Source organism: Pimephales promelas, chromosome 22, assembly GCF_988280905.1.
Source record: "Pimephales promelas chromosome 22, fPimPro1.hap1.1, whole genome shotgun sequence".
NCBI classification, from domain to species: domain Eukaryota; kingdom Metazoa; phylum Chordata; class Actinopteri; order Cypriniformes; family Leuciscidae; genus Pimephales; species Pimephales promelas.
The window spans coordinates 28,957,281-28,980,898 of record NC_142790.1 but is presented as its reverse complement, the minus strand read 5'-3'; the positions used below and the strand labels follow the sequence as shown (position 1 = coordinate 28,980,898).

General features: G+C 39.0%; 1 protein-coding gene across 2 annotated transcripts in view; it reads left to right on the top strand.

Moving 5' to 3' along the window:
• The window catches only part of scn5lab (sodium channel, voltage gated, type V-like, alpha b), a 144,789-nt gene that overhangs the window by 71,211 nt on the left and 49,960 nt on the right, over positions 1–23,618 (top strand). For both annotated transcript variants that reach the window (XM_089125950.1, XM_089125951.1), the window contains exons 13-16: positions 1,720–1,828; positions 5,699–5,937; positions 10,715–10,888; positions 13,535–13,891. In XM_089125950.1, the coding sequence (XP_088982076.1) occupies positions 1,720–1,828; positions 5,699–5,937; positions 10,715–10,888; positions 13,535–13,891 (879 nt within the window). The remainder of the gene's footprint in view (positions 1–1,719; positions 1,829–5,698; positions 5,938–10,714; positions 10,889–13,534; positions 13,892–23,618) is intronic.

The window sequence follows — 23,618 nt, the reverse complement described above, 5'->3', positions numbered from 1 at the left end:
TTCTGCTGAGGGTTAATAGCTGATGTTATTAGTCTTTTGTTTTGCACTAAACAGAATCGATTTTAAATGCCACTGAGTGTTGAAGATTAATGTGTGTGTTTTCAGCTAAGTCAATACAATATGTTAAATATAGTGTTTGCTGAGCCATATCTAGAGACCAGAATATCAGAGAGAGTTGAGGGTGGAACTATCCAGAACACCCTAGCAACCACATAGTAGTGCCTGGCAACCACCTTGCAGTCACCCTAGCAACTGCACAGCAATGTGCTTAAAATCTTTCAGAACAGGTAACAACTGCACAGCAACACTGTGGAAACCACATAGCTATTGTCTAAAAACGTTCAGAAAACCTAGCAACACTAGCAAACACTGTAGCAACGCCCTAGCAAACAGCTAAACACACTAGCAACCACATTGCAATGTGCTTAAATCTGTTCAGAACACTTGGCAACTCCATAGTACTGTCCATAAATCATTCAGAACGGGTAGCAAATGCACAGCAACACTAGCAATGCTCTTGCAATGGCAAAAACAAAAACATAGCAACCACTCAGTAACCCTAGAAACCACATAGCTGTTTGTCCAAAATCGTTCAGAACGATCAACTGCAAAGCAACACTAGCAGTGCCCTTGAATCATAACCACATAACAACACCCTAGCAACCACATAGCTGTTTGTCTCGTTCAGAACACTTAGCAACTGCACAGCCACACTAACATTCTCAATGGCCCACAACACCGTAGTAACCACATAGCAACTCCCTAGCAACCACCCATACACCCCAGCAGCATTACTATTTGTCTAACATTGTTCAGAACACTTAGAAACTGCAAAGCAACACTAGCAGTGCCCTTGGAATCACAACCACATAGCAACACCCTAGCAACCATCCAGTCACATTAGAAACCACATAGCTGTTTGTCTAAAATCATTCAGAACACTTAGCAACATGTCCCGCAACACCGTAGTAACCACATAGCAACACCCTAGCAACCACCCAAACACCCCAGCAACCACATTGCAATCTGCTTAAAAGCATTTAGACACTTGCATAAAACACTGGACAGCGATACTACAGTAGAAATGCCCTACGCAACCACATAGCAACACCCTAGCAACCACCCTGACACTCTTGCAACCTCAAACCAACCTTTGGTTTTTGTTAAACTGTGCTCAAAAGCATTAAAACACTCAACAACTGCACAGGGATACTACAAATACCCTAAGCAACACCCTAGCAACCACGCTGACACCCTAGCAACCACCCTGATACCCTTGCAACCTCAAACCAACCTTTGGTTTTTTCTAAACTGTGCTTAAAAGCATTAAAACACTCAATAACTGCACAGGGATACTACAAAGGCCCTAAGCAGCACCCTAGCAACCACACTCACACCCTAGCAACCACCCTGATACCCTTGCAACCTCAACCCAACCTTTTGTTTTTGTTAAACTGTGCTTAAAAGCATTAAAACACTCAATAACTGCACAGGGATACTACAAATGCCCTAAGCAACATCCTAGCAACCACACTCACACCCTAGCAACCACCCTGATACCCTTGCAACCTCAAACCAACCTTTTGTTTTTGTAAACTTGCATTGTAATACATATTATTATCAAATAAATATAAGGGAAAGAGAAACCACTGAGTTCTAAAAGTCTGCCCTTGTTTATTGCCTTATGAAGGCATTTATGTGAATGTTCTGGTCTTACAGGGGCACAACTCCACCAATGAGCTGAGCAGCATGCTGTTGCCCCAGCTGCCCCAGGAGGGCCGGGACCGGGCCCTGAGCGCCACCAGCTACATCACTGACGCCATGGAAGGTAAGACAGCTACACAACAACAACAAACCAACACCGATCGTAAACGAGCCAGTGATGAGATATGAGCCCTGAAAACTCTCCATATGCACATAAAATCCACACCAAGTCTTTTTCTGCTAAGTGCGTGCGAGGCCAGGAGAAGTGTCTCCATCTGCTCGTGGTTAATGTCGTCCCCCGAGATGTAGTCGCTGTTGTTATTCAGTGGAAAGGTGTAACCCTCCCACTGATGCTCCAGACTGGGACATCACCTGGCCGGCACAAGAAGAACGACTCTTCCCTGAGCGTTTCGGCCGATACATCATAACGTTACAGAACGTCCTCGCGGTTTCAAATCTGCTATGTAGAAACTAATACAAGTGATGCATTTATTTTCATTGTTTGCGATGTTCCTGCTGGGAACGAGCTTAAGCATTTACTGTGGTAAATTTGCAGTGAACTTAGAATAAACAGAACGATATCACTGTTATTGTGATTTCTTTCCCAGCTGATGAACGATAAAAACATTGACAACCAATCAGAATCCATCTGACTTTAACGAGCTTGAGAATTTAAAGTGACCGAAGACAAAATTGTTGCAGGCTTCGTATAGACTGAGCGATATCACTTTCATAGTGATGAACGATGAAAACGTTAGCCAATCAGAATCCTCCTGACTTGAACGCAAAATTTAAAGTGACAGACGACAAAATTGAAGCAAACTTAAAATAAACAGAACAGTACGATATCACTTTAATAGCGATTTTTTTTGTCAGCTGATGAACGCTAAAAACATTGACAACCAATCAGAATCCATCTGACTTTAACAAGCTTGAGAATTTAAAGTGACAGAAGACAAAATTGTTGCAGGCTTCGAATAGACAGAGCGATATCACTTTTATAGTGATGAACGATGAAAACATTAGCCAATCAGAATCCTCCTGACTTGAACGAGCGCAAACATTTAAAGTGACAGACGACAAAATTGAAGTAAACTTAAAATAATCAGAACAGTACGATATCACTTTAATAGCGATTTTTTTTTTGTCAGCTGATGAACGCTAAAAACATTGACAACCAATCAGAATCCATCTGACTTTAACGAGCTTGAGAATTTAAAGTGACAGAAGACAAAATTGTTGCAGGCTTCGTATAGACTGAGCGATATCACTTTCATAGTGATGAACGATGAAAACGTTAGCCAATCAGAATCCTTCTGACTTTAACGAGCGCAAACATTTAAAGTGACAGACGACAAAATTGAAGCAAACTTAAAATAAACAGAACAGAACGATATCACGATTTTATAGCCATTTTGGTCAGCTGATGAACAATAAAAACACTGACAGCCAATCAGAATCCATCTAACTTTAACGAGCTGGAGCATTTAAAGCGGCAGACGACAAAATTGTAGCGCACTTAGAAACAGTACAATATCATCTGTCGATGTAGACACAAATATAGTTAAGATTTATTGTGTTTTTTAGTTATATTTTAGTTATTTATAGACTTTTTGCAGACAGCAAATGTTGGGAAAGATTGGGAAAGTCCGCGAGTCGACAATGGCGCTATATAGACACAAATATAGTTATCACCCTTGATGTGAACGAGTCTTAAACCTGAGAGTTTTTTTTTTTTTTTTCAGTAAAAGCATAACGATACTTCCTCAAAAGTCTGTTCTGTATTGTATGGCTAGTGTGCTCCCCTGACTAGAGGACACCACTGCTCATGAAATGTCATTTATGAACAGAAATGGCCCATATTTTTGAGTCTTTTCTGGACTCTTGACTGGTCAGCACAAAAGTTGCAAACAGAAGAAGGCCTGAGCTCACAGGGTCTGAGTTTAGACCTGCTAGCGTAAGAAAATGCCAATCCTCATTATCACGCATGTGAAAGCTGACACGGCAGGACAGCAGCAGGCCAAATTTACTGTAATGAGCACGTTATGTCAGATGATGCTTACATACGTGTGTGATAGATTGCTAGCTTCCTCTTACTGATTTATATAAGTATGCTGACACTGGATTAGCCATATTGCAAAAATACTCAGACGTACCCTTTATAAAAATGTGCCATGGTTATCATAGTTTTCAACATGTTTTTATTGTTGCATGGACTATTTTGTTATGACAGAAGTAAATTAATGTACATAAATAAACAAATCAAATATGTGATTTTATAAAAAATAATAATAATAGTATATAGTATTATTTGTACATGTTGTGCATACATAAATATTTGCCTAATATAATAATAATAATAATAATAATAATAAACACTGAATAATAGTACTAATAAATAAATAAATACAACCTTTTTTACATTTTAAGATTCTATAATAATTAAAATATTAAATTAAGTTATTTAATGTATAATAATTATTTTAACTAATTATTTAATTAAAATAATACTTTATTTTTTATCATTTAAATAAAAAAAATATTTATTTTGAATTATTTAAAAAAATATTTTATATATTTTTATATAAAATATAATATACAAATATTGAATTATTTTTAAAAATATTTAAAAATAATCATTTATTTTTAGAATTAAAATATATAAATACAATTTTAATCAATTAACTTATTTTTTTAAAACAGTTATTTATTTCTTATCATTTAAATTAATAAATACACTTAATTAATAAATTTATCCTGAATTATTTGAAAGAAATATATATATTTTAGAATTTTATTTATATATTTTTATTCTAAAAACAAATCATTCTTTTTAAAATATATAAATACAATTTTATTTAATTAACTTATTTTTTTAAAACAGTTATTACTAATAATTTAAATTAATAAATACACTTAATTCATTTCTCCTGATAAAATATATTTTTTATAATTTAATTAAATCAATATATATAAGCCAAAATTAATAACAATTTTTTTTATATTGCAACATTAACACAAAACCACAATATTACACATGTCGTGCTCAGTTTGGCTCCTGTCCTTGCTGTGTAAAGGGAAGAGTGTGTAAACTGAAGTTGGTCAGTTTCTCTTGTGGAGGATGAAATAAAGCCTGACAGGTCGAATGAACCCGCTGTGGAGCATCACACCATCTCAGCTTCTCATCGCACGAGTTACTGGCACATTACTGACACACAGCCAAATCTAGACCCACATAGTGTCCGTCTCTGTCTCATTTCTCATTAGAACACTTACAGGTTCCTCCGAAACACACATCCCCTCGTATCAAGTGTGATTCGACCTCAGTAGGGTAGAAAACAACATGCTAACCTTTCACCGTGACCTTTTCATGTGGTGCTACAAACCACGTTTTGTACATTATGTTTTCATTGTCTGAATCTGAAAATTGTAACATTTGAATAGCATTGCCAAAAACATCTTTTATTTACAGTCAGATAGCTAAAGAGACTGTGACATAAGGCCTTATCACTTAATTTATGCATTTTTTTTTATTTAATTTATTCACCCAAACATATTATGGTACACTTTAGTGCTTTAATATCATGTATAAAATCCCTCTTACCTGACAGAAATCACATTAAACTATCTGACCATGATCACTAACACTAGATGCCCGTCAATCATTGTGCACTTTCAGGTTTGCTGACATCGGATTGGCTGACCTGTTTTTGGGGGCGGGGTTTAGGAGGTGGATTTGTACAAAATGGTTGAAGTTTGTAAAATGGCTGAAAAGCACCTGAAAGTTGCAAACACTTGGTTTTAATAAGAGCCACAAAGGATTGTCTGTGTGTGTTCTGATGCAACAGAAAAACCTTTTTAAGTTTCTTACCGGTGCTTTAACACTATTAGTACTAATAATAATTTTGTAGATATAAAATAAACACATTTACATGAGTTTTATTCCCTGGGAATTGAACCCATGACCTTGTTGTCATAATGTTTGGTGTCTCAGAGCTGGAGGAGGCGCAGCAGAAGTGTCACCCGTGTTGGTACGCGTTCGCACACAAGTACCTGGTGTGGACGTGCTGCCCTCGCTGGATGAAGCTGAAGGAGTGGGTGAAGATCATGGTCATGGACCCCTTCCTGGATCTGGCCATCACTATCTGCATCGTCCTCAACACACTCTTCATGGCTCTCGAACACTATCCCATGACGGATGAGTTCAACCGGATGCTGTCTGTGGGGAACCTGGTGAGCACTGATGATTTACTGACGATTCACTGATGATTTACTGACGATTCACTGATGATTCACTGATGATTTACTGACGATTTACTGATGATTCACTGATGATTTACTGATGATTCACTGATGATTTACTGACGATTCACTAATGATTTACTGACGATTCACTGATGATTTACTGACGATTCACTGATGATTTACTGACGATTCACTGATGATTCACTGATGATTTACTGACGATTCACTAATGATTCACTGATGATTTACTGACGATTCACTGATGATTCACTGATGATTTACTGACGATTCACTAATGATTCACTGATGATTTACTGACGATTCACTGATGATTCACTGATGATTTACTGATGATTTACTGACGATTCACTGATGATTCACTGATGATTTACTGACGATTTACTGATGATTCACTGATGATTTACTGATGATTCACTGATGATTTACTGACGATTCACTAATGATTTACTGATGATTTACTGACGATTCACTGATGATTTACTGACGATTCACTGATGATTCACTGACGATTTACTGACGATTCACTAATGATTTACTGACGATTCACTAATGATTTACTGACGATTCACTGATGATTTACTGACGATTCACTGATGATTTACTGACGATTCACTGATGATTTACTGACGATTCACTAATGATTTACTGACGATTCACTGATGACTTACTGACGATTCACTGATGATTTACTGACGATTCACTAATGATTTACTGACGATTCACTGATGATTTACTGATGATTCACTGATGATTTACTGACGATTCACTGATGATTTACTGACGATTCACTGATGATTTACTGATGATTCACTGATGATTTACTGATGATTCACTGATGATTTACTGACGATTCACTGATGATTTACTGACGATTCACTGATGATTTACTGACGATTCACTGATGATTTACTGACGATTCACTAATGATTTACTGACGATTCACTGATGATTTACTGACGATTCACTAATGATTTACTGACGATTCACTAATGATTTACTGACGATTCACTGATGATTTACTGACGATTCACTAATGATTTACTGACGATTTACTGACGATTCACTGACGATTTACTGACGATTCACTGACGATTTACTGACGATTCACTAATGATTTACTGACGATTCACTGATGATTTACTGACGATTCACTAATGATTTACTGACGATTCACTGATGATTTACTGACGATTCACTGATGATTTACTGACGATTCACTAATGATTTACTGACGATTCACTGATGATTTACTGACGATTCACTAATGATTTACTGACGATTCACTAATGATTTACTGACGATTCACTGATGATTTACTGACGATTCACTAATGATTCACTGACGATTTACTGACGATTCACTGACGATTTACTGATGATTCACTGATGATTTACTGATGATTCACTGATGATTCACTGATGATTCACTGATGATTCCCTGATGAAATTTATTTTATTTTATTTTAATTAACGAAAACTGTTTTAATATATTTAGTTAATAACGCAAAATTAAATATTTATTTTTAATTTTATGTGATTTTTTTTTTTAGAATTTTTTTAGAATTTTTTTTTTACAAATATTTCTATGTAGCTGTAATTTATTTTTATTTCAGTTTAAGTTGTAATAATTTTAGTTCTTTAAATTATTTTATTACAGTTATTTTCTTATAATATATTTTATTTTAGTTCACCTTTATTTCAAATATTGTTGATTTAACTTAAAAAATTAATTAACCTGGTTGCCTTAAAATTTTAAGTTCATTGAAATGGAGAAATTGAGTTAATAAAATGAAGGAGATTGATTTAATAATCAGAAACTCAAAATATGATGTTATCTGAACCACATAAATTATTTAAGTTGATTTTACAAAAGAAAAAAATGTTGTGATTAAAAATCATAAACATATTTTTTTTTTACAGTGCGTTTAATTTTTTAAACCGTTTAAAAACGTTGTTTATTATATATTTCTAAAGGTTATTTAGAAGTTTTCTTATCTGATGCAAAGACATGAGATTTGATTCGTTGTGTCAACATCTCCTGTACGGACTGTGAACTGCTGCATGTTTGGCTTACGCTGCATTTGTTGCTTTGAGAGAGAGAGTGTGTGTGTGTGTGTGAGAGAGAGAAGCAGACAGGCGTGAGTCACGCTTGTGTTAGCATGTCTCACTGCGCTCGGCCGAAGTTCAGAGGTCACGTGTTGTTTGTAATCTGTGTTAGATGGAGAAACTCACACTGACGGGTGGAGAGACGCTCCACACACACACACACACACCGTTTCTCCTTCACTGCTCAGGAGTCTGCGTGCACAGCTCAGCTTCAGATCACATGTTTATCCTAAAATAAAAGTCATTATAAGTTTTCATGTGATACGATACTTATGTTATGTGAAATTATATACATTTTCTTCAATATTTCTATTGTTCACCGTGTCCAGAACGCGCCGGAGGTTAGGTTTTAGTTCTGGACTAAACTCTGTTAGTTTCAGAAGTGTCCGCTGTCTCAACAGACGCGATGATGATGTCATTTCCTGTGTCAGCTGTCCGAACAGACACGATGGTGATGTCATTTCCTGACGTCCGATTGCATCTCGTCGTCGGTGTGTGTCCGTCACAGAAATGACCCAACACCTCGTTCAGTACACTCCAAAAAGTGCTGTTGTTTCAACCCAACTTTGGGTCAAATATGGACTAACCCAGCCTAACCTAACCCAGGGTTAAATTAATCAACTACATTTTCATTCATTTGTGTATTTATTAAGCAGCGATAAACACAACCGCAGTTGAACCATAGTGCCACAAATAAGATAAAACAAACAAAATACAAAATAAAATCAGCAAATTTAACATACATAGTTTAAAAAGCCAAAGTAAAAAAATAAACAGAATTTGACGTTCTCACAGATAAGGGGAGATTTTTAACCTACCGTCTGGGTTTGTCCATATTTGACCCAAAATTGGGTTAAAGCAAGCCAGCATGTCTGGGAGTGTGTGGAGTTAGCGCCTTCACGGAGATGTTGATGTGTGTGTGGAAGGTGAAGCTCCGTCACAGTGAAGTGTGTGTGTGTCTGGGTGAGATGCCGGCGCAGGGCTGTCAGCAATGATGAAGATGATGATGATGATGCGTCTGTATGAATCTGTTATGCTCACCAACATCATCATCAGCGATATGAAAATGACTCACTATAGACTGGAAAATAAACCTCCTCCAGGGTGAATCTCATTGGAAGATCACGCTTACCCCAAAAATCTAAAGTCAGACTAGTTAAAAGCAGCTGAAATAAGGCAACATTTCTATTTTATCTTCTATTTTTATCTCTATATTTATATTTTATCTCAATTTATTTATTTATATTAACAACGCAAGTTTGTAATAATCAACTATTAGGCACTTTATCCCCACTTTTTTTTTTTTACTAAAATGCACTCTTTTTTATATTATTTTAATTAAAGTATTTATATTACTACATAATAGTACTATTTATTGCGATGTGTTTAAATTATGCTGATTTTAATAAACAAATACTAATTTGTATTTCTAACATTTTTACAGTTATACAGTAAAAATACTATATTATTAAAATGTCCAGGTTCCACACACACACACAAAAGTGCTTTAATTGATGTTCTTTCATAATACATTATTTGATAATTCATATAATAATATATTTTTAATTGTTTTGGTCGTGTTTTCATGAGATTCACTCTCAGAGAGGATGAAATGTCTTTCCAGATCTCTGTTTATTGTTCAGATGAAAGCGTTCATTACAGGACGTGAGGCAGAACCAGAGACGATGTTCTGGTCTGTTCATCTTCACAGTGTGTGTGTGTGTGTGTGTGTGTGTGTGTGTGTGACTCCTCCTGCTGCCGGGTCACGTATCATAGTCACATCCACACGCGCACAAACAAGATACAAGAAACAGAACAACTTTCATATATAAAAGAGCCGAAGCAAGCAGCAGACCTGTTGTACACACACACACACACACCTGTATATATCTCAGGGTTCTACAGCATCGAAACGCCTGTCAATCATAAAGTTCTACACATGCCCCGCCCCTTGCACGCCCGATTTATATTTATACGTATACAGATTGGCTAATTGAATTATGCTTTCAGCTGTCAATCATAGTATAGTACTCAGAAATACATAAAAAATAAGTAATAAATACAATTTAAAGAAAATAAATCAGTACTACAATAATAGATCATATCCTAGAGTTTTGCAGCAATGTAATATTCACAACAAAGAAAATCACAATAAATATTTACAGTTTTTCAAGCCACTCTACATCTGTAGAAACTAATGTAAATGCGTTCAAGTTCACATGTTTATATACATTCATTTACATCTATACATTTATTTATAAATTGACATGTGAATATGTATTTATTGTTTATACATTCATTTATTTACATTTATAGAGATGTCAAATCGATTAATCGCATCTTACATAAATATTTGTTTATATATGTGTGTGTATGCACATTTTATATATATATATATATATACACACATTATATATTTACAGACTTTTATGTTAGATACGATTAATTGATTAGACAGACACATTCCCATGTATATTTATTTATGTAAAGATGCATCAATATAATGATTCTTGTAGCTCAAACGGTTCGATTTCCAGAAAGTGTATAGCATTGAAATGCATCTTCCACATGCATAAACGTAAACAAAGTTCATTGTTTCGGAACATAAAGCGACTTGTTTGACGTGTTGTTGTTGTCAGGTGTTCACGGGGATCTTCACAGCTGAGATGGTCCTGAAGATCATCGCTCTCGACCCGTACTTCTACTTTCAGCAGGGCTGGAACATCTTCGACAGCCTCATCGTGAGTCTGAGTCTCATGGAGTTGGGTCTGTCCAACGTGGAGGGTCTCTCCGTCCTGCGCTCATTCAGACTGGTAAACACACTTTTATCTAGAGCTGCACGATTCCCCGCTAAAAGATCGTGATTCAAACACACACTTCATCTCATTCCTAAATGATGACGGTTCAGGTGTGTGTTGGTGCTGTCATGTACGAGTGAAACTCGAAAAATGAGAATATCGTGCAAAAGTTAATTTATTTCAGTAATTCATCTTAAAAGGTGAAACTAATATATAATATAGACTCACTACATGCAAAGTGAGATATTTCAAGCATTTATTTGCTATAATTTTGATTATTATAGCTTACTGGTTATGAAAACCCCAAATTCAAAATTATTAAAGTTTTTATAAGCTGTAATCATTAAAATTATAACAAATAAAGGCTTGAAATATCTCATTTTGCATGTAATGAATCTATATTTCATTTCATTTCATTTCATTTATTTTCTATTCTTTCTTTTCATGGTAATGCAACACGAAATACCACAAAAACAATTTAACAAATCAAACCAACACAAAGTACATTCCATGACAAAGAAAAGAACAGGAGTAGGATGAAGAAAAAAATCTTATAAGCTCCTACCCCATTCCTATAAACAAGATTCACAAATTAGATGACCTCACCAACATAAAATGACAAACAACAGAAAACTTAAAGAAAAAGAAAAAATATATATATACACATGCACATACACATACGACAAGCCCAAACCAGATATAATCTACCTTCAATTATAACACATTTTTCTCTCTTGCATCTCTTGCACATTTTTCTATATAATACATTAGTTTCACCATTACTGAAATAAATGAACTTTTGCACCATATTCTAAGTTTTCGAGTTTCACCTGTATAGATATGAAACAGCTGCACAGTCTTTTCAATCACAGTTTCGTTATTTCTGTGTACAGAATATGAATATGAATAACAAATATTCATATTATCATAGAAGAACTGGGATAAAAGTTTATAGTTTACTGTATGTTTACAAAAGCGATCAAAATTAAGCAAATCACCTTTTGAAAGTGAATTGGCGCATCAAAAACGATTGTATCATTACATCGTTAAACCAGTAGGGGGGCGACAAGTGACTGTTAAAGTATTTGGCATTGAATCATTCATTCAAAAGATAAAAAAATGCTGATTCATTTAGTAATGAAACCGTGGAGTACTTTATAAGTGAGTCAATGAATCATTCATTCAAAAGATTTGTTCAAAAAATGCTGATTCATTTAGTAATGAAACAGTGAAGTACTTTATAAGTGAGTCAATGAATCATTCACTCAAAAGATTTGTTAAAAAAATGCTGATTCATTTATTAATGAAACAGTGAAGTACTTTATAAGTGAGTCAATGAATCATTCATTCAAAAGATTTGTTTAAAAAATTCTGATTTATTTAGTAATGAAACAGTGGAGTACTTTATAAGTGAGTCAATGAATCATTCATTCAAAAGATTTGTTTAAAAAATGCTGATTCATTTAGTAATGAAACAGTGAAGTACTTTATAAGTGAGTCAATGAATCATTCATTCAAAAGATTTGTTTAAAAAATGCTGATTCATTTAGTAATGAAACAGTGAAGTACTTTATAAGTGAGTCAATGAATCATTCATTCAAAAGATTTGTTTAAAAAATGCTGATTTATTTAGTAATGAAACAGTGAAGTACTTTTTAAGTGAGTCAATGAATCATTCATTCAAAAGATTTGTTTAAAAAATGCTGATTCATTTAGTAATGAAACCGTGAAGTACTTTATAAGTGAGTCAATGAATCATTCTTTCAAAAGATTTGTTCAAAAAATGCTGATTCATTTAGTAATGAAACAGTGAAGTACTTTATAAGTGAGTCAATGAATCATTCATTCAAAAGATTTGTTCAAAAAATGCTGATTCATTTAGTAATGAAACAGTGAAGTACTTTATAAGTGAGTCAATGAATCAATCATTCAAAAGATTTGTTCAAAAAATGCTGATTCATTTAGTAATGAAACCGTGAAGTACTTTATAAGTGAGCCAATGAATCATTCTTTCAAAAGATTTGTTCAAAAAATGCTGATTCATTTAGTAATGAAACAGTGAAGTACTTTATAAGTGAGTCAATGAATCATTCATTCAAAAGATTTGTTCAAAAAATGCTGATTCATTTAGTAATGAAACAGTGAAGTACTTTATAAGTGAGTCAATGAATCATTCATTCAAAAGATTTGTTCAAAAAATGCTTATTCATTTAGTAATGAAACAGTGAAGTACTTTATAAGTGAGTCAATGAATCATTCATTCAAAAGATTTGTTCAAAAAATGCTGATTCATTTAGTAATGAAACAGTGAAGTACTTTATAAGTGAGTCGATGAATCATTCATTCAAAAGATTTGTTCAAAAAATGCTGATTCATTTAGTAATGAAACAGTGAAGTACTTTATAAGTGAGTCGTTGAATCAATCATTCAACCCATTAAACAAAAAAAAAAGAATCAGATTCATTAAACATTTTAAATAGACTCCAATAATAAAAAATTCTCAGAACCTCTAGTAAATTCCATGTTATTTTGTCTAGTTGTCTGAAGCGCAAACTCAGTTTGAAACCAAAAGGAATCGTGATTCTCAGTTCATCCAGAGTTTCTAACTGAGTTTCTGTCGCATTGGTTTGTTCTGTTTGCTAAACGACTCTTCTCCTTCAGCTGAGGGTCTTCAAGCTGGCGAAGTCGTGGCCGACTCTGAACACGCTGATCAAGATCATCGGGAACTCTGTGGGCGCTCTGGGGAATCTGACGCTGGTTCTGGCCATCATCGTCTTCATCTTCGCCGTGGTCGGCATGCAACTGTTCGGGAAGAACTACGAGTCGTGTGTGTGCAAGATCTCCAAGGACTGTACGCTGCCCCGCTGGCACATGAAGGACTTCTTTCACTCGTTCCTCATCGTGTTTCGGGTCTTGTGTGGAGAGTGGATCGAGACCATGTGGGATTGTATGGAAGTGGCCGGTCAGCCGCTCTGCATTCTGGTCTTCATGCTGGTCATGGTTATCGGGAACCTCGTGGTAAGTGTTTCTTTATCGGTGTCCCAAATGATGAAAAATAAGAATAATATCGTGCAAAAGTTCATTTATTTCAGTAATTCAACTTAAAAGGTGAAACTAATATAATATATAGACTCAAAGTGAGATATTTCAAGCATTTATTTGTAATAATTTTGATGATTATGGCTTATAGCTTATGGAAACCTCAAATTCAAAATTAGATATTGTGAAAAGTTTTCATAAGCTTATCAACATTATAACAAATAAAGGCTTGAAATATCTCACTTTGCATGTAATGAGTCTATATAATATTTTAGTTGAATTAATGAAATAAATGAACTTTTGCACCATATTCTAAGTTTCACCCGCACACTATGAACTTATACGCTGTAAGAAAAAATGATGTGGAAGTCGAAAATCTCAAAAGTTAAAGGGATAGTTCACCCAAAAATTAAAATTAGCCCATGATTTACTCACCCTGAAGCCATCCTAGGTGGAAATTGCATTCTTCTTTAAGACAAAGACAATCAGAGTTAAATTACAAAATGTCCTTTATAATGGGAGTCAATGGGAATATATTTTTGGAGGTCCATCAAAGCGCATCCATCCATGATAAAAGTGCTTGAGCGGCTCTGCAGGGGTTAATAAAGGCCTTCTGAAGCGAAGCGTTTGTGTAAGGAAAATATCCATATTTAAAACTTTATCGACTAAAATAACTGGCTTCAGGATGGCTAGTTAAGTTTCTCACAGCATAGCAGTAACACAGTACAGATAGCACTTCAGAGTCGAAGAGAACGCAGAATAAACGTTCCACACTTCGTTTCTACGGTTAAATAAGTGCATCATCCGGAAAGGTAAAGTGCACCTTTTCTTTTTGTGAATGCATTTGGTGACGATTACGTTACTGTTGATCATCTGTCCATCATTGCATAAACCCCGCCCTGACAATTTGATTGGTTCGGGTATACTTGCTTCACAACAGACTGAACTTCCCATCCTCAGATGTTGTGGGCGGGGCTAACTCAGGCTAGTCGAGTAGTGCACAATGGTGTATGTGATTTGGCACGCACCTTTTGTTCAGGTAATTGCGTGTTTATATTGTCTGCTGTCTCTCAACGCTCGTGTCAGACGTGCTTCATAAAGCACTGCTGTCATAACCCGTGTTATTATTGATGCTGAGGGTCATATTTGCTCTGATTAACTCATGAACTCTGTTTGAAACTCGTCCACGCTGATCAAAATGATGAGAGAAGTACAAAGTGATAAAGTCATTAAAATAATTTCCTGTGATTTGGATACACACCTACATAATTAATGAATCTTTTATTTGAAAGACCTGTGATGTATTTATTATTTAGTGGGCGTTTTTTTTTTTTAATCAAAGTCTTCATGTGCAATAATTACCCCGTGAGCGTCTGGGTTTGAATTGTTTTGCCCAGTGGCTCATGGGTAATTGATCTCAATAACTCACCAGCTCCTGCAAAGCCCCAAATGTGACATGTGGGTGTTTGCGTTTATATCACAGATCCTCTTAAACGATCATGACATCGGATCTTTGTACTATTTAAACACCCTGTAATTTTCACAGCTTAAAATGTCCTTATTATAAATTAAGTGTTTATTTAATCAAGCTCCAAAAACGGCTCGTTTTGATATTGCAGGATCTGTGACGTCACACTGTCAAACACATTTGCATATGCCCGCCTCCAGAGCAAGACATCGACCAATAGCTATAGATCATCGCACCACAGGCCCCGCCCGCTGGCGTTCAGTCACGTAATGGCTGATGTTTCCGCACGCTGGATGTGATTATAATCACTGATGCAGAACTCATGTGCGTTCAGTTTCTGACGTCGAAAACAAGACTAAGAACGTTTGCTGGAATGTGTAAATTACACACAAAAAAATGTTTCCAGCATTTAGATTGAGTTTAGGAAGAGTTGTTGCTCACCAAGGCTGCATTTATTTGATCAAAAATACAGTAAATTTTAAAAAATGTTTTTACAATGTAAATCAGCTTTTTTCTATGTGAATATATGTTCAAATGTAATTTATTAATGCGATCAAAGCTGAATTTTCAGCATCATTACTCCAGTCTTCAGTGTCTCACTCTAATATTATGATCAAGAAACATTTATGATTATTATCAATGTTGACATTTTTGTGGAAAGCGTCATACATTTTTATTTTCAGGATTCAACGATATATTGAAAGTTCAAAAGTACAGCATTTATTTGAAATCGAAATCTTATGTTACATTATAAATGCATTTTACGGTCACTTTCGATCAATTTAATGCGTCCTTGCTGATATAGAGTACTAAAGACAAATCTGACTGAGATATTATCATGTTTAAATCCATTCTGCGGGATTTCACCCACAGAAAATATGAGACAGGTGAAACTCGAAAAATGAGAGTATCGTGCAAAAGTTCATTTATTTCAGGAGTTCAACTTAAAAGGTGAAACTAATATTATATAGACTCGTTGAGAAATTTCAAGCCTTTATTTGTTATAATTTTGATGATTATGGCTTATAAAACTTATAAAAACTTCACAATATTCCTTGGGGTTTTCAGAAGCTGTAATCCATAATCATCACAATTATAACAAATAAAAGCTTGAAATATCTCACTTTGCATGTAGTGAGTCTATATAATATATTAGTTTCACCTTTTAAGTTGGATTACTGATATAAATGAACTTTTGCACGATACTCTAATTTTTCACCTGTATATATCAAGGCTGAGATCAGTAGCAAGTGCAAAGCCTCCGTCTAGTGTCTAGACAGTGTGCAGTGCTGTAATATAAGTGTGCGGATTGCATCTGGGCCTGTTCATAAGATATTGATATTGCATAACAGAGGGTTCGGTGCAGATGGAAGCAAATGCAGAGAGTTTCACCAGAGCGATTAACACATGCAAATGTGACTGGGGGATTGAGGCTGGACGAGCACCAGGGCTTTTCCATCCTCTCTGTGATGAGGAGAGAATCACTGACGAGCGTTTCAGAAACACTGCAGATGTGTGGCGTCGCTCGAATACTGCGACCTGATCTTTCCTGCATGATTTCATTTGCATACGCCAGTTAAAGGTCAAATACTTGTACCTTTGTTACACCATGGATATTTTTAGACCCCCCCGACTAGTCACTTAGAGACTGTGGGAGTGTGTGCAGGGCCATGGGGTGTGATGCAGAGTGAGGGGGGTAATGTGTTTTAAATTTGCACACAATGCATTTGAATTGCAAACAACCCGGCGGTTCATTTGATTTATACCGAGCGCTGTTTTGAGTGTGAGTTTAACATGCACTATGTATTTTTGGCTTTGCGATACCAAATGTGGTACACAGTATTTTAAGGCACTTTGACTGAGGATGACAATGTAATGCTGCCTTCTTTTGGATAAATCCCGATTCAATCCTTCATGTCAGGCATTATTTACTTTACTCCCTCATTTGATTCAGCTTTTATGACTTGTCTAGACTTGTTTAGAAAACAGCTGACTGTAATAATCTTAAACATTTTCGGATCTATTTGCACAAAGAGTAATTTATTTTATTACTATTATACATAGTAGTTTTTATTGTAATAAATTATCATTTAAATTTAAATTTGAGCTTGTAGTGCTATGATTTGATTCATCCTGATTTTAATGCATCAGGACAAGGTGATTTTTCATATTTCATATTTATGTGATATAATTATTTTATAAGAAATTTGGGAGAAATATTCATGTATATAATGGTAAAAATAATTTTAAAAGGCTTAAAATTGATATTAAAAATATATATTGATATTAAATTGTTAAATTGATTTTAAATATATATATATAAATATATATATATTAAGAATAAATATTGTTTTTTTTACAAAAAACTACAACGTGAAGATTTATTTTAGCATAAAGTTTGTTTTATTTTATTGATGACGATTTTATAGATTTTATTAGATTATTTTTAACACTGTATTACAGTAATATGAATTATATTTTTTTAAAGAGAATTTGGGGAAAATTTTTAAAAAGGCTTGTTTTTCTTTTGCAAAAAAAATTATTTATTCAAAATATAATTTCTTATTTTTATTTAGATTATAGCATGAAATATGACCCGGACAATGGCATTTCTTGATGATATTCACAAACAGTGGCTGTTATTAAAATAAGCTGGTTGTAGAGTGTGCCGGGGTTATTTGCGTGTGTTCTGCTGTCGTGGGAGTGTGAGAACGCCATTAGAAAAGCTCATAAATCTTCATTTGTAGTTGACTGAACAGCCAAAAGGTCAAATACCCCTAAACTGCACCCGTAGTGTGTTAAATGCTTATTCAAGCACTCGTTTGTTCTCATCCGCGTTCACAGAGCAGAATTATTCATATTTACATCATTAAAGGTGGTTTGGCGGTGATCTCCAGCGTTTGATGTGAATAACAGGCGTCAGGATCCGGTGCGGGACGTGTAAATACAAGCCACTCGCTGAAGGGCCGTCTGGGGTTTGTTGGTCATTGTGTGTTGAGCAGGTGAAACACTGGCAATCTCTATCTGAGATCACACACACACACAAACAGAGACACACACACACACACACACAAACTGAGAGACACACACAAACAGAGACACACACACACACACACACAAACTGAGAGACACACACAAACTGAGACACACACACACACACACACACACACACATTAACAGAGACACACACACAGACACACACAAACAAACAGACACATACACACATCAAGTTCACAGGAATGCAGTAATGTTGGTTTGGTTTGTAGAGGCTCTTAGGTAAACAGATCAGGGTGACCTATTCTTAGTGTGTGTGTGTGTCTCAGTCATCACTCCAGATGGAAATGGACACACTGGTATCGATGCACCTGTGTGGATAATCAGAATTATTCAAAGCGCGGCCGAGTAACTGGAGAGGTGAAATTGATGCAATCAGATCTGGAGCTGTTCAGGGTTGCGATGACAAATCCATAACTCCTTTCCAAACCCAGTGCGGTTCTGTGCCTCGCGGAGACTCGTGACGGACTGATGCCGAGTGTGCGGTTCTGTGCCTCGCGGAGACTCGTGACGGACTGATGTCGAGTGTGAGGTTCCGTGCCTCGCGGAGACTCGTGACGGACTGATGCCGAGTGTGCGGTTCTGTGCCTCGCGGAGACTCGTGACGGACTGATGCCGAGTGTGAGGTTCTGTGCCTCGCGGAGACTCGTGACGGACTGATGCCGAGTGTGAGGTTCTGTGCCTCGCGGAGACTCGTGACGGACTGATGTCGAGTGTGAGGTTCTGTGCCTCGCGGAGACTCGTGACGGACTGATGTCGAGTGTGAGGTTCTGTGCCTCGCGGAGACTCGTGACGGACTGATGTCGAGTGTGCGGTTCTGTGCCTCGCGGAGACTCGTGACGGACTGATGCCGAGTGTGCGGTTCTGTGCCTCGCGGAGACTCGTGACGGACTGATGCCGAGTGTGCGGTTCTGTGCCTCGCGGAGACTCGTGACGGACTGATGTCGAGTGTGAGGTTCCGTGCCTCGCGGAGACTCGTGACGGACTGATGTCGAGTGTGAGGTTCTGTGCCTCGCGGAGACTCGTGACGGACTGATGTCGAGTGTGAGGTTCTGTGCCTCGCGGAGACTCGTGACGGACTGATGCCGAGTGTGCGGTTCTGTGCCTCGCGGAGACTCGTGACGGACTGATGCCGAGTGTGAGGTTCTGTGCCTCGCGGAGACTCGTGACGGACTGATGCCGAGTGTGAGGTTCTGTGCCTCGCGGAGACTCGTGACGGACTGATGTCGAGTGTGAGGTTCCGTGCCTCGCGGAGACTCGTGACGGACTGATGTCGAGTGTGAGGTTCTGTGCCTCGCGGAGACTCGTGACGGACTGATGTCGAGTGTGAGGTTCTGTGCCTCGCGGAGACTCGTGACGGACTGATGTCGAGTGTGAGGTTCTGTGGCTCGCGGAGACTCGTGACGGACTGATGCCGAGTGTGAGGTTCTGTGCCTCGCGGAAACTCGTGACGGACTGATGCCGAGTGTGAGGTTCTGTGGCTCGCGGAGACTCGTGACGGACTGATGTCGAGTGTGAGGTTCTGTGCCTCGCGGAGACTCGTGACGGACTGATGTCGAGTGTGAGGTTCCGTGCCTCGCGGAGACTCGTGACGGACTGATGTCGAGTGTGAGGTTCTGTGCCTCGCGGAGACTCGTGACGGACTGATGTCGAGTGTGAGGTTCTGTGCCTCGCGGAGACTCGTGACGGACTGATGTCGAGTGTGAGGTTCTGTGGCTCGCGGAGACTCGTGACGGACTGATGCCGAGTGTGAGGTTCTGTGCCTCGCGGAAACTCGTGACGGACTGATGTCGAGTGTGAGGTTCTGTGCCTCGCGGAGACTCGTGACGGACTGATGTCGAGTGTGAGGTTCTGCGCCTCGCGGAGACTCGTGACGGACTGATGTCGAGTGTGAGGTTCTGCGCCTCGCGGAGACTCGTGACGGACTGATGCCGAGTGTGCGGTTCTGTGCCTCGCGGAGACTCGTGACGGACTGATGCCGAGTGTGCGGTTCTGTCCCTCGCGGAGACTCGTGAAGGACTGATGTCGAGTGTGCGGTTCTGTGCCTCGCGGAGACTCGTGACGGACTGATGTCGAGTGTGCGGTTCTGTGCCTCGCGGAGACTCGTGACGGACTGATGCCGAGTGTGCGGTTCTGTGCCTCGCGGAGACTCGTGACGGACTGATGCCGAGTGTGAGGTTCTGTGCCTCGCGGAGACTCGTGACGGACTGATGCCGAGTGTGAGGTTCTGTGCCTCGCGGAGACTCGTGACGGACTGATGTCGAGTGTGAGGTTCTGTGCCTCGCGGAGACTCGTGACGGACTGATGCCGAGTGTGCGGTTCTGTGCCTCGCGGAGACTCGTGACGGACTGATGCCGAGTGTGCGGTTCTGTGCCTCGCGGAGACTCGTGACGGACTGATGTCGAGTGTGAGGTTCTGCGCCTCGCGGAGACTCGTGACGGACTGATGTCGAGTGTGAGGTTCTGTGCCTCGCGGAGACTCGTGACGGACTGATGCCGAGTGTGAGGTTCTGTGCCTCGTGGAGACTCGTGACGGACTGATGTCGAGTGTGAGGTTCTGCGCCTCGCGGAGACTCGTGACGGACTGATGCCGAGTGTGAGGTTCTGCGCCTCGCGGAGACTCGTGACGGACTGATGCCGAGTGTGAGGTTCTGCGCCTCGCGGAGACTCGTGACGGACTGATGCCGAGTGTGCGGTTCTGCGCCTCGCGGAGACTCGTGACGGACTGATGCCTAGTGTGAGGTTCTGCGCCTCGCGGAGACTCGTGACGGACTGATGCCGAGTGTGAGGTTCTGTGCCTCGCGGAGACTCGTGACGGACTGATGTCGAGTGTGAGGTTCTGCGCCTCGCGGAGACTCGTGACGGACTGATGTCGAGTGTGAGGTTCTGCGCCTCGCGGAGACTCGTGACGGATTGATGTCGAGTGTGAGGTTCTGCGCCTCGCGGAGACTCGTGACGGACTGATGTCGAGTGTGAGGTTCTGTGCCTCGCGGAGACTCGTGACGGACTGATGCCGAGTGTGAGGTTCTGCGCCTCGCGGAGACTCGTGACGGACTGATGTCGAGTGTGAGGTTCTGCGCCTCGCGGAGACTCATGACGGACTGATGTCGAGTGTGAGGTTCTGCGCCTCGCGGAGACTCATGACGGACTGATGCCGAGTGTGAGGTTCTGCGCCTCGCGGAGACTCGTGACGGACTGATGTCGAGTGTGAGGTTCTGTGGCTCGCGGAGACTCATGACGGACTGATGTCGAGTGTGAGGTTCTGCGCCTCGCGGAGACTCGTGACGGACTGATGTCGAGTGTGAGGTTCTGCGCCTCGCGGAGACTCGTGACGGACTGATGTCGAGTGTGAGGTTCTGCGCCTCGCGGAGACTCGTGACGGACTGATGTCGAGTGTGAGGTTCTGTGCCTTGCGGAGACTCGTGACGGACTGATGTCGAGTGTGAGGTTCTGTGCCTTGCAGAGACTCGTGACGGACTGATGCCGAGTGTGAGGTTCTGCGCCTCGCGGAGACTCGTGACGGACTGATGCCGAGTGTGCGGTTCTGTGCCTGAAGGATTCTTATACGAATAGAAATTTCAATGAACAGCATTTATTTTAAACATTTATAATTTAATAAATGTCAGTTTTTATCAATTTAATGCATCCTTGCAGAACGAAAGTATTTATTTCAAAAACCTTTGCAATGGTTGAATGATGTACTTGCAAGTGTATCGATACACAATTCATGACACAATGCAAGTGTGTTTTTGCTCTTTTCTTTGAGCTAGTTGTGTGTTTGTGTTCCTCATGCTTTGACTGATGGACACATTTGACAGCTGTTGTTTCGTCATTGGTTGGAGTGTGGTAATGCTAGTCATCTGTCTGAGGTAATGCTGTATTTTTAAGCATCGGGCCAGCGTTTGCACGGTTTACCTCACGGGTGCAAACACGTGTGTGAGAGTGTGCAGGTGTAGTGGTGAGAAGCTCCAGCTAATGATCCTCGGTTAGACTCGCTCTCCTTCCCTGTTAGTGAAGCGTAACGCAGGTGTGTGTGGACTGTGGGAATCTGGACACACAGCTTACAGCTCATAGAAATGACACATGGGATGTGCCCTATGGCCAAAGTCATACATCACCGTGACGTCATCCTATCATCATAAAGTTATTTTAGCTGAAACTTCAATTTGAAATGGTTTTATGTTTTAATAATCACGTTAATGACTGATGATGCAGTGATTGAAATCCATTCGAGATTAAATCAGTTTGATTTTAATTGATGAATTCACTTAATCTAAACTGATTATTTATGTCTATTTATTTGGAATGTTGCTAAGGTGTTCTGGGTGGTTGCTAAGGGGTCTGAGTGTTCTTTAGGTGGTTGCTAAGAGGTCTGAGTGTTCTCTAGGCAGTTGCTAAGGTGTCTGAGTGTTCTTTAGATGGTTGCTAAGGTGTTCTGGTGGTTACTGTGTGCTCTGGTTTTTGATAAGGTGTTCTGGTTGGTTTATAGGATGTTCTAAGGAATTCTTGGTGATTGTTTAAGAGTTGCTAAGTTGTTCTGGGTGGTTGTTAGGGAGTTGCTAGGGTGTTCTCAGAGGTCACCTAGGCATCCTGGGGGTAGGTTGCAAGGGTGTTCTAGGTGGTTTCTAGAACATTGCTAAGGTGTTCTTGGTGGTTGCTAGGGAGTTTCTTAGAGGTTCTTCATGGTTGCTAAGGGGTCTGAGTGGTTTCTAAGAGGTTACTAAAGTTTCTGGGTGGTTTCTAGGATGTTGCGTAGATGTGTTGGGTCATTTATGGGGGATTGCTAAGGTGTTCTAAGTGGTTTCTAGGGGGTTGCTAAGGTGTACTGGGAGGCTTCTGTGTGGTCACTAAGGCATTCTGGTGGTTGTTAGGAGGAGGCGAATGTCTCAAGAGTGGTTTCTAAGACACAGCTTGTTTTTGATGGTTTGCCAAGGTGTTCTGGGTACTTTATAGGTGTTTTATACGGTGCACTTGTTTTATGGTCCAGGCCTCTGGTCACTAAGTGTGTGTTTACATGACATCAATGTACTAAAATGAGAAACGTTTTAGTTTTTCGCATACAGACGACAGCATTGTGAAAATGATCCCCGTTCACGTGGATATGCAAAAACGGCTTAAAACACAGAGTTCACCAATTCGTGTTTTGTAGTTTAAATGGACACGATTACAGTATCGTTTTTAAAAA